The sequence below is a fragment of the Ctenopharyngodon idella genome, chromosome 6 (assembly GCF_019924925.1).
Source record: "Ctenopharyngodon idella isolate HZGC_01 chromosome 6, HZGC01, whole genome shotgun sequence".
Taxonomy (NCBI): Eukaryota; Metazoa; Chordata; class Actinopteri; order Cypriniformes; family Xenocyprididae; genus Ctenopharyngodon; species Ctenopharyngodon idella.
In genome coordinates, this window is record NC_067225.1 from 22,139,916 (window position 1) to 22,152,160 (window position 12,245).

At 34.8% G+C, this 12,245-nt stretch overlaps 1 protein-coding gene across 2 annotated transcripts in view; it reads right to left on the reverse strand.

The window, feature by feature from the left end:
- brinp3a.1 (bone morphogenetic protein/retinoic acid inducible neural-specific 3a, tandem duplicate 1) overlaps positions 1 to 12,245 on the reverse strand; it is a 35,583-nt gene that overhangs the window by 16,673 nt on the left and 6,665 nt on the right. For both annotated transcript variants that reach the window (XM_051897382.1, XM_051897381.1), the window contains exons 3-4: positions 6,261 to 6,448; positions 3,603 to 3,787 (exon numbers count right to left, since the gene is read on the reverse strand). In XM_051897382.1, coding sequence (XP_051753342.1) covers positions 3,603 to 3,787; positions 6,261 to 6,448 — 373 coding nt within the window. The remainder of the gene's footprint in view (positions 1 to 3,602; positions 3,788 to 6,260; positions 6,449 to 12,245) is intronic.

Consider the following 12,245-nt stretch of genomic DNA (forward strand, 5'->3'; position numbering starts at 1 on the left):
TTTGTGTTCCACAGTTTTGGAAGTACATGTGGGTGAGTAAATGATGACAGAATATTTATTTCTGGGTGGACTATCCCTTTAACACATCAGTAATATTAATAATAACCATTATTGTTATCATTATAATTACACAAAATAAACACAAATCACTAAACACTTATTAAATTACTAAACACTTATAGATTGCAATTTCACTAACTTAACCTGATTTATCTGTACCATTTATATCTCTGGACAGATTACAGAAAAAAATTAGAGGGGGTGACAGTGGGGAAAGTATTGCACAGGGAGTTGCACAAAAAAGAGACTCACTATGACAATTTATTTCTAATGAGAGAGGCAAACAGTCACAGAATTTAGAGCAGGCTCAATCCTGCAAAACTGATGCGAATGAGGAATACAAGAGGAGCGTGTGTGCAGGGGGGCTGCCAGGAGAAACAGAGTCTGTGACATCTGCAAGACGGGGGTGTGAGCAACCAATCGATATCGGATTGTTCAAATGAAGATCACGATTAATACAAAAATTGATTGAGTCCCATTGAGTCCGATTCATTAGAAAATCAAAGTTTTAATGAGTCCTTGACCCATTGCCTGACATTCATCAAAGCCTCTTCAGAGTTATAAATACTGGCCACTTAGCATGATGGCTTGCAAGTATATCACCTTGATTACAGAAGGCATGTCAAGCACATCAGCAGTCAGACATTAAAATGCGCAGCCCTGACTACTCCAACCATCCTTATGTATCTAAACATGCCCTATTGTAATAAACCTCAACCAACACTCCTCCCTCCTGTAAATCAAAATGAAATGTTGTGATTGATGTCACCTGGCACTCTCTGCATTTCCTGTCCACTGTCGCGTCTGACTGTGGAGGTTAAAGATTCATTTATTATTGGCGGTGCAGAAAATCCTCCTCATAAGTCTCTTATTCATTAGAGCCTGACACCTCACTTATATTCAAAATGGCTGACGAATGGGCTGGGCTCTCAAAGAAATTATTGAAATGGAACAGATAATTTGTCACACTGATGCATAATTCTAGCAGCACCTTCATATTTATTTATTTGCTATATTCCCTCTATACCCTCCCTCCCCAAGAAGATATCTCTTCCATTTGAGCAAACCACTCTCTCTCAAACGTATGTTTGCCACAGAGAGAATCGCCAATTTGGTATAGAGAGCCTTTGTATTCACATCCGTCTTCATCCAAATGAGGTAAAAATCCATGGGCTGAATTAAAGACTGCTGATCCTGAGAATATTTCACATCAATCACCTGAAATGCCAGGCAAATAAAGGCATCTAAAAGGACCTCCATCTACTCATTTCCATCAAGATAGCTTACAAGCTCTTAAGCTAAGACACTTGCTGTCAGGAGGCAATGTGTCTTGCTCCATCCAAATACAAATAAACTACAATAAAGCAGAGTTGGGAACAGAGTTCCATATGTATTATATATATATATATATATATATATATATATATATATATATAATATTTGAAATAGTGCTGGAACTGACTGATGTTGCACGCTCTTCCACCGGTGCCGAGTAAATACCATACTAACAGTGTTTACTGCACTACTAACAGCGTACTACCACAACACAGCTACTAAACAAACAGTGCAAAATAAACAGAGAAACAAGTGTAGTACAATTACGGAAGGACTCATACTCATACATAAGGAAACATACAGTGCAAAAAGTGCAGTCCGATTCTTGAATGAATGACTCTTATGAACCGGTTCTTTTTAGTGAACCAAACATACAGCTTACAACTAACTGTGAAAATGAAATCAGTAGCTGGGTTTCCATCCAAATGTGAAGCGAATCTTTTCAAAGTTCACAAAAAAACAAACAAAAAAAAACAAAAATAATTGTGAATTAGGTGCATTTCCATCAAGTTTTTTGAGCAGATGACAGTGGTATTGGTAACTTAATCGCGATCGATATATTGTCCCAGCCCTAGTAACCAATCAGTGAAAACAGCTGATTGGTCACATGGGTTTAATGTTTGCTACGTCAGAATTATTCGGCAAGTGCGTTTCCATGTCCCATTATTCGCATTAACTTTTTTTTCCGCACAACCACCTCAAGTGAGCGTAATTTTTTTGGTGAATTAAGGGATTTTTTCCCCCTGAAATGTGCCGTTTCCGATGTGATACTTCAAAATGCGCATAAAAACAGGGTGATGGAAACATAGCTAGTGTAGTTACTGACTGGTTGCTTATTTGACAATGTGCAGTTTTGTCTGCATTTTATAAATAATAATAAAATGTTACCACATGTTTTGTTTGTTTAGGATAATTTTAATATATAGCCAATTATTAGATTGCATTTATGCCATCACTAAAAAATAAATATATTGAATAATTAAATGAAATTATCTCATTATTTGGCAATGGACTTACAATACTGTTCAAAAGTTTGGGGCTAGTAAGTTTACTATTGTTTATTATTATTATTATTATTAATGAAATTAATACTTTTATTCAGCAAGGACATGTCAAATTGATCAAAAGTGACAGTAAAGATATTTACATTTATAATGTTACAAAACATTTCTCTTTCAAAGAAATGCTGTTCTTTTGAACATTCTATTCACAAAGAATCATAGAAAAAATATAAAAGTTTCTACAAAAATGTTAAGCAGCACCACTGCTTTCTAAATTGATAAGAAATGTTAATTGAGCACAAAATCAGCTTATTAGAATGATTTCTGAAAGATCGTGTGACACTGGAGTAATGACTGCTTTGGAATCGCAGGAATAAATTACATTTTAAAATATATTAAAATAGAAAAGTTATTTTAAATTGCAATAACATTTCACAATATTACTGTTTTTACTGTATTTTTGATCAAATAAATGCAGCTTTGGTGAGCAGAAGAGACTTCTTTCAAAAAAAAAAAAAATCTTACCGACTTTTGAATGATAGTGTACATTTCTTTTCTTTAGTACAAGTATAAAAATAACCTTTAATCAAACCATAAACGAGCTGGAATCGTTAAGAGGAATTACAACCAGAATCGTTAAATTCTTTACAATTCCCATCCTCCCAAGTCAACACAGATTTATACATATGACGGAACCATCCTCTGTTTTCCAGATCACCAATTCAACTCTAACATCAACAACATGCATTTAGACGTGTGTAGACACTGTGCATCGTGCCGAAGGCATTTCAACTCATTTAGTGTGTATGTGGGTTACTGTTTTTAAGCACAATTACTGACCATATTGCTTGCTACAGATAACTTGCTATAGATTAACTCATGTCTCAAAGAGTTTAAAGCTGAATATGTGTGTAAAAACAGTGCCTTTCAAAACAAATCAAATGCTCCTCTGTGCGTATGCAAATCGTTTTGTTCCCACCTGTGATTCATCAATACTTCATATCTACACAATCAAAAATGCAAGAACAAAAGTAAAGGAAAACTACTGTGCTTTTCTAACATTTAACCCACTTCTTTTGATTTCCAAACGATGCAGCTGCAAAACAATAGAAACAGCCGAGCTCAAGTCAAACTCCTTTCCAAAAATAAGCACTCAAACGTGGGGTCAGGTCCCCAGGTCTGTGCGCATCTAGGCCACAGGGTTACCTTGATGGCAGTGGAGGCAATCTGGAGGTGGTGCAGTTTTCGCAGAGTACTTTCTCTGTCTATGAAGTAGGAGGCAGCCAGCTGGTGCAGGGCCTCCAGAGTCACAGCCGTGCCATTTGAGTCAGTCAGGTCTGCCGTCCGGCTTAGCCTCCTCTTGTCCACAAATATAGTCAACGCCTCCTCACCTGCACCGAGGGCAAAGCAACATAAAAGAGTGAGGAACACTGGGGAAAATGGCTTCATGAAGAATGTTCTTTGTGTTTATGTAAGGAAGAGTGAAGTAAGGGAATTATCTATTCAGCGATTCTCTATATGAAGGGAATAGAAGATGGAAAATTTATCAAAGATTGTTTTGTTTTTTTCTTCTATAAATTAATTGTGCTAACACATACATAATGAGAAAGTTAACTGTCATTAAAAACCATTAACACTTTACATAATGCTCATGTTCAACAAATCCATAGTTGATGTACATTCATATGAGTATATATTAAAGTATATCAATTAAAGATAAAGATTCATGTTAAAGTTTTTAATGAAATCATATTAATACAGCTGTCAATCGATTAAAACATTTAATTGCAAATAATGTTGTGTAATTATTAAGTTCAGCAGGTTGTGTGGATGTTGCATGTAGAAGAAAATATACATGTAAAAAAAGACACCAGAAAGTAGATTTCAGAAGTAGCAACAGAGGCCCTTCTAATTAAATTTTTTTTACAATACCACACACAGATATCAGTGAAACAGGTGCCACAGCCAGACTTTCATGTGTTCACATTTGCAGACATTGGGTCGCCTGAAGAGCAGAGGTTTTTTTTTTTTTAAGAGTAGATGTGTGTTAAAATGTCAAATTGAATAAATGCATTTAAAAAAAGTTTTCAGCCCTAGTTATTAATAAATTTTTTTAATTATTCTCTAAAAAACTGACTGAATCATTAAGTAAATTTAACTTAAAGTGTTAGTTCACCACAAAATGAAATTTCTGTCATTAATTACTCATCCTCATGTCGTTCCAAACCTGTAAGACCTTAGTTCATCTTTGGAACACAAATTAAGATATTTTTGATGAAATCTGAGAGGTATCTGAACCACACATAGGCAGCAACGTCATTGCACCTTTCAAGGCCCAGAAAGGTAGAAAAGATATTGTTAAAATAGTCCGCGTGACTACAGTGGTTCAACCTTAATGTTATGAAGCGACGAGAATACTTTTTGTGCTCAAAAACAAAACAAAAATAATGACCTTATTCAACAATTTCGCCTCCTCCCTCTCATTCTTCTATTTTAAGACATTTTAACAATGTCTTTTCTACCTTTCTGGGCCTTGAAAGGTGCAATGATGTTGCTGCCTATGTGTGGTTCAGATACCTCTCGGATTTCATCAAAAATATCTTAATTTGTGTTCCGAAGATGAACAAAGGTCTTACGGGTTTGGAACGACACAAGGGTGAGTAATTAATGACAGAATTTTCATTTTGAAAAATGAAAATTGTCCCATGATTTACCCACCCTCAAGCCATCCTAGGTGTATATGACTATCTTCTTTCAGACGAACACAATCAGAGATATATTTAAAAATATCCTTAGTCCTCCAAGGTCTATAATGGCAGTGAATGGGAGGCCGCGTTTTGAAGTAAAAAGATAATGCATCCATCCATAAAAAAAAGTAATCCATACGACTCCAGTGGGTTAATAAAGGCCTTCTGAAGCAAAGCAATGCGTTTTTGTAAGAAAAATATCCATATTTAAAACTTTATAAATTCAAATAACTAGCTTCCGGCGGATGACCGTACGCAGAATGCAAAAGTCGATTTGCGGCGGAAGAGTATTCTTTGTCCTGACGCACAACGTAATGACGACCGCGAAGGCACAGAGTATAGAGCAAAACAAATCACTGGTCACGGATTATAAGTCTAAAATGATAATTTTTAAAGAGAAATTTTGGGGGATTTCGATATAAGAGAAAAGGAGCTTAAATGTCTTGCCCAGCCCTATTTGTTTGAACCGCGAGAGGCGTCTAAGCTTATAATACTCCTACATCCTGCGTCATACATCGCGTCAGAGGATTACTTATTTGGCGCAAGTCAACTTGCGCATTCTGCGTACGGTCGTCCTCCAGAAGCTAGTTATTTGAATTTATAAAGTTTTAAATATAGATATTATTACTTACAAAAACGCATTGCTTTGCTTCAGAAGGCCTTTATTAACCCACTGGAGTCGTATGGATTACTTTTTTTTATGGATGGATGCATTATTTTTGACTTCAGAACGTGGCCCCCCATTCACAACCATTATAAACCTTGGAGGACTAAGGATATTTTTAAATATATCTCTGATTGTGTTCGTCTGAAAGAAGATAGTCATATACACCTAGGATGGCTTGAGGGTGAGTAAATCATAGGACAATTTTCATTTTTGGGTGAACTATCCCTTTAGATTATTGACTATTGTAGACTTCAGAATATACGTTTTCACATTTTCTACCCCAATTAAACTATAATGATTTAAACTGTAAGTTGATCCTAAATATTCTATCCTTGTTTTAGAGCAATAGCATCTCATGTCATCTACCAGGACACATCAAAAGAATATGTATTTTTTTCAATGGAAATGATGAAATTCTTTAGAAATGAACAGGCAGCTTTGTTCAAATACCTCCAAGTGTAGCTGAAAGCAGAAAGTGTGTGCCATATTTCCTGATGATGTTCTCGGTAATGGCAGCGAGGGTGGGTCTGCGGCCCAACTGTCTGATGGTCTGCATAAACTCTGGATCGAGGGGTAGTGCCACGCCATTGTCCTCTCTCTCCAGAGCCAGGCTGTTCACCTTCCAGCGCCCAAACTCTCTGCAAGGTCACGCACAAACACACACACATACACCCTATTTGGAAATGTCCTTCATTTGAGCCACAATGGACACAGTAGGGTGAAATCCTGAACATAATTTTTTCAACAGCTGGGAGAGTTTGTTTTAGTATCTGGTTCAGTGTAAGCCACTGTACACTGTAAAGCTTCTCTGAAATTGGTGTTCTGTATATTCCCCAAACGAAAAAAAAAGAAAAGAAAAAAAAAAAGCAGTTTAAAGAGAGGTCTGAGAAACCTTCACGCAGCTTGAGTACGACGCATATTCGGTTAAGACCTGCTGAGGAGAAAATGCGATGACTGCATGACCCCCGTGCCTGCAATTCAAATCATATTATGCATTCTCTTTATTTTTTTCCAACTTCAGCTTCAGGAATTGCTCTGGCCTGCTTTAAAAGCTGTTGTCCTCTACATAATGGTGCAATTTGTTTTCAGTTTTTTTTTTCCCTGTGACTTTTGCACTGAAGAAGGGCTGACTGGGTGTAATCAGCAACAATGGCACGCTTCTTTCTTTCATGGATAAAAGGCAAGAGGAGTCTGTTAGATGAGAACAGTTGGAATTACGTTTGAGAAAATCAGCTGCCACTATCCTTTTTCTGTCTTTCACTTACAGCAACAACTATATGTGAACTTTAGTAAAATAAAAAAGTACGCAACAAGACTGTATGGCTGTACTGAGTTATGAAATTCAGTATGTAGAGAATAGACTTTCGGAGCATGATCATCACCCTTAAGCCAAAAGTAAAATGCTTCAACCTTATTAATATTGCTTTGCTATGATAAAAGACTAGCTGTAAAAAAAATACTACCTAGGAAATGAAGTACGCAAAACATAAAACAACTGCTTTTAATATAAAAGTATATTACTATATTTAATATACTGTATTTTTCACTCTGCATACCATACTGAAATTACAGAAGCTGGGGAAAGATGTTCAACAAAAAATGTGCTTTTAACAATCATTTTAATCATATTTATGCACATTCATATTCATACATATATTATGAATATGAATGTGAATATGAATCTATCAGGGGTAATTAATAGAAACATTTCCTAAGTAAAATAAAAAATAATCCTAAAATCCTTCTACTTATTGTTCCAGCTGTTTTTTTTGTTGTTGTTGTTGTTTTAAAATATGATTAAACATCAAAGTTCCAGTAATGTAAAATACCAAATCAAATGATTTTTATTCAAAATCATTTTATTTAAAATCAGATGCAACTTCTTTCACTCAAACTGAATAAAATACAATGACTGGCAAATCACAAAATCAAAGAAATAGATCTGAAAGATAAATTTATTCCTTAAATGCTCTGTTCTTTTTCCTGTTACTTTAAAACAAGGTATAATCTGTACAGTACAGTCATTTATGGTTAATGTCACAATAGGATACATGACTACAAATTCAAAAGGAATGATTCTCAATATAATAAAAGGTAACAGTTTAGTTTAGGGTCCAGTTCTCACTATTAACTAGTTGATGTTAGCATGTTACTAGGATATTGACTGTTCAATAGTACTTATAAAGCACATATTAATGCCTTATTCTGCATGACCATATTCTACATCCCTTAATCCTACCCGATACCTAAACTTAACTACCTTACTAACTATTAATAAGCAGTAATTAGGTGTTTACTGAGACAAAAGTCGTATAGTAAATAGTGAGAATTGGACCCTAAACTAAAGTGTAACCAATAAAAATAATAACAGCAACTACATAATGCGCTGCAGACTTTTTGTCCCATCTCTCTTGCACTTCAAAAACAAACAATCAACAACAATAACAAAAAACATATTTTCCATTCCAATCTAAATCAATTACTAAATCAATGAATCCATATCAACAGAAAGCTTTTGATATTCCATGTGATACAAATATACAAATCACTAACCTCAAAACTGACTAAAAAACTGAATAAATCACACAAATGTTGTCACAAATGTCACAATTCAGGACAGAATATCCTAGGGGGCATCTTGCCTCATTATACCCTATATATTATATTGCAGAATATGGCTTACTAAGTATGTATCTAAACATCATACTATCATAACAGATGACACTTATTGACAGCAGAAAGGACGAGTAGCAAAGACGATGAGACAGAGAAAGACAAATGGAGGGGAAAAGGGAGAGAAAGAGAAGAAATAGAGATAGAGAATATGATCGACACTGTGTCAGAACAAAAGTTCTTGATGGACAGTTATGGATGGAGCTGGAGGCTAATCCACCACTGGGCCCACGCTAGAGCCTCACAGCAGGAGAAGGCATATTGAAGAACTACCTGCCAGGCTTCCCCACAGAGACCCACGGCTACACGGAGTCAACGGCGAGAACACGCTCCAGAGGAAGCAGTCTGAAGCCAAAGGGAGACCGAGAGTGTCACAGTACAAGCAAATAAGACCAGCTTGTTATACTGTCGGAAGCAGGGCTATGTTTGAAACATCCGGGTGACTGTTACATTCGGTCTTCGTTAATAGGAAAGAGTCAGATTTATGCAACATTTTTGCAATTTTATGCAACACGCTCTATGTTGAGATTTATGGATAGGCAAAAAAAAAAAAAAAGATTTGTGTTGTTAAATTACATTCAATTATTAAACTAATTAGTTTCAAGTAGGCTGCAAATTTAATGTGAGTAATTAATTATATATATATATATAAAAGAAAACAAAATTAACGGAAAGCAAAAGCTGTTAACGCAGAACACATTCTTGAGTTTAAAAAAAATGGAGAGCAACAGAATGGAACAGAATCCAGGGGTCTCAAGACCAGCTTTTAAAAATTGAATAATTGTTGACATGGCACAGGTCATTTCTCACCACAGTTTTGAAAAATAAAATAAAATAAAATAAAATGTAAAATAAAATAAAATAAATGCTGTTCTTTTGAAATTTCTATTCATTAAAAAATCCTGAAAAAAAATATATATATTGGTTTCTACAAAAATGTTAAGTAGCACAACTGTTTTCAGCATTGATTATATTAACAAAAAGTTTCTTGAGCACAAAATTAGCATATTAGAATGATTTCTGAAGGATCATGTGACACTGAAGACTTATGGCTGCTGAAAATTCTGCATTGCCATCACAGGAATATTTTACAAATATATTGAAATAGAAAACAGTTATTTTAAAATTGTATATTTCACAATATTACTGTTTATTGTATTTTTTATCAAATAATTGTAAGCCTGGTAAGAATAAGACATTTCTTTCAAAATCATTTATTTATTTTTTTTATTTATTTATTTTTTTTAAATCGTACCGACCCCAAACTTTTGACTGGTAATATTCTGTAAGCTTGCAATTCATTACACAGATGATTTATCATTTGCAAAACCATGCCAATTGCACTTGTGCTCTGCATTGAAAATATATTTACATGTTATTTTGCATTTTTAATAACTTTTGAGGCTGTTATTCCACTATGTTGACAATTATACTCTTCTATAAGTGGTTTAATCATTTAACACACTCACAGTAAGGATGGATGGCATTTGTGTCCATGACTATCAGTGTCAGGCTGCAACTCAAACAGTCCATAAATCTAGAAACTCACGTAATAAATGCTTTCTGCACAGAAAAACATGTCAAAAGGTGTCAGTCTCTGATTGAAAGCCTGGTGGTCTGTCAGCATTCACGGAGAAAGCCATGTAGATGCACACTTCTTGCAACACTCGATTATGAATGGCACTGGTGAATCAAGTGCTAAAGTTAAAGGGTAATAGTCATATGTTCTCATGAGTAGTATTGAGAGGTACTGCTGACACATAGAAGATTCTGTGAGATTTTTTGATAACACTTTAGAATAAGGTCTCATTTATTAACATTAGTTAATGTATTAATTAACATGAACTAACAATGAGCAATAAATTTGTTACAGTATTTATTCATCTTCGTAAATATTAGTTATATACTAAACAATACAGCTGTTCATTGTTTGTCCAAGTTAGTTCATAGTGCATTAACTAAACATGTTAACAAATACAGTTTTGCTTTTAAATATGTACTAGTAAATGCTGAAATTAACATTAACTGAGATTAATAAATGCTGTAGACCTATTGTTCATCTTAGTTTATGTTAACTAATGAAACCTTATTGTAAAGTGTTACTCATTTTTTAATGTGTCTTTTATGGCCACCTATGCTACATTTATTTGATCAAAAAAACTGTAAAAACTGATATTGTGAAATATTATTAAAATTTAAAATAACTTTTTTCTATTTCAATATATATTAAAATGTAATTTCTTCCTGTGATGTCAAAGCTGAATTTTCAGCATCATTACTCCAGTCTTCAGTGTCACATGATCCTTCAGAATTAATTCTAATATGCTGATTTAGTGCTCAAGTAACATTTATTACCAATGGTGAAAACAGCTGCCAAATATTTTGTGGAAACCATTAAAATAACAGCATTTACTTGAAATAGACATCTTTTGTAAAATTATTAATGTATTTTCTGTTACTTTTGACAGTATTTATTACATCATTGCTAAATAAAAGTATTACTTCTTTCACAAAAAAAAAAAAAAATAAATCTTACTGACCCCAAACTTTTAAACAGTGTGTATATTATAAACTGCTTTCCCTTAAAAAAGTGTCTTCTTGTCTCATGACCCTTTCTAATAAAGGGTTCTAATAAATCATTTAATTATTTTGTTGTTTGGCACCTTCACGTCAAATAACATATTTACATACATTTATAAAATATTTTTCAGTAAAATGCCCTTTATTGCCAACTACCACAGCTGTGTTTATCATGGTCTTAACTTGATTTTCAATTCGAGACTAACCTGAAGCAAATTGAGAGCTGAGGCTACACCTCATTAGTTGTGTTTATCAAACACTTCTTCATGCTAACATTAATCTGATGTAAACACGCTCATTAGGGCCTCACTCATTCCACGGCATGAGTCATTTAGGACTTTAAGAAACTTTCCGGACCTAAAATTAGAGCTAATTGGTTAACAAAGGACATTTGCTATTTATTCAAAGAGTATTTCTTCATACTGAAATATTGAGCCATCATAGCCCCAGTCATCATCACTCCTGTCAGTTGTGAGATATTACTTAACATACGCACCTCTGTGCGCTTCCATCATTCAATTCCCAGAAGGGAAGTCCAACAGCTCATCTCTCTCATTCGAGCTCTGGCCCTGATAAACTGAACTAGGAAAACAATCTACCATAGCAATGACCGAGCAGCCAGTAGGTGTTTTGTCCTTGATTGTGTTTCCAATGCAAGTGCAAGCATACTCAGGGGATATACATGTCTTGAAACATAAATAATGAGACGATTAGCTAGGGCCTGACGCTACTAGCCTGATATCTCTCTCTCCCTCTCCTTCTGTCGATCTCTCTCTCTCTCTCTCACACTCCCACCCACCTTCTCTCGTTCTCTTATATAGGGTGAATTAGTGTATTCTGAGAAACCCAGTCTCTGTTGTCTACATTTCTTGCTTACAATCAATCAGTTAGCTCTAGCATATTCTAGCTGGGCTGTCATGTAATAATGCCCTATTTGCTTTGGGCGTGGCAATGGAAGTAAATTGTAAAGGTCAAAACTGCAAATAATGCTCTAGATTACCATAATTCACCCAATGTTGATCTAGGTTGTTAGCTGATTTGATTACTTTTGGAACTACTTCCCTTGGTGATGCAAAAATAACTGGCCATATTGGGCCTCATTCATGAAACTTTCGTAAATATATGAGTAAATTCAGAGTAATTTACGCATAAAACAGAGTTCCCGAAAACTCTCCCCTGGAT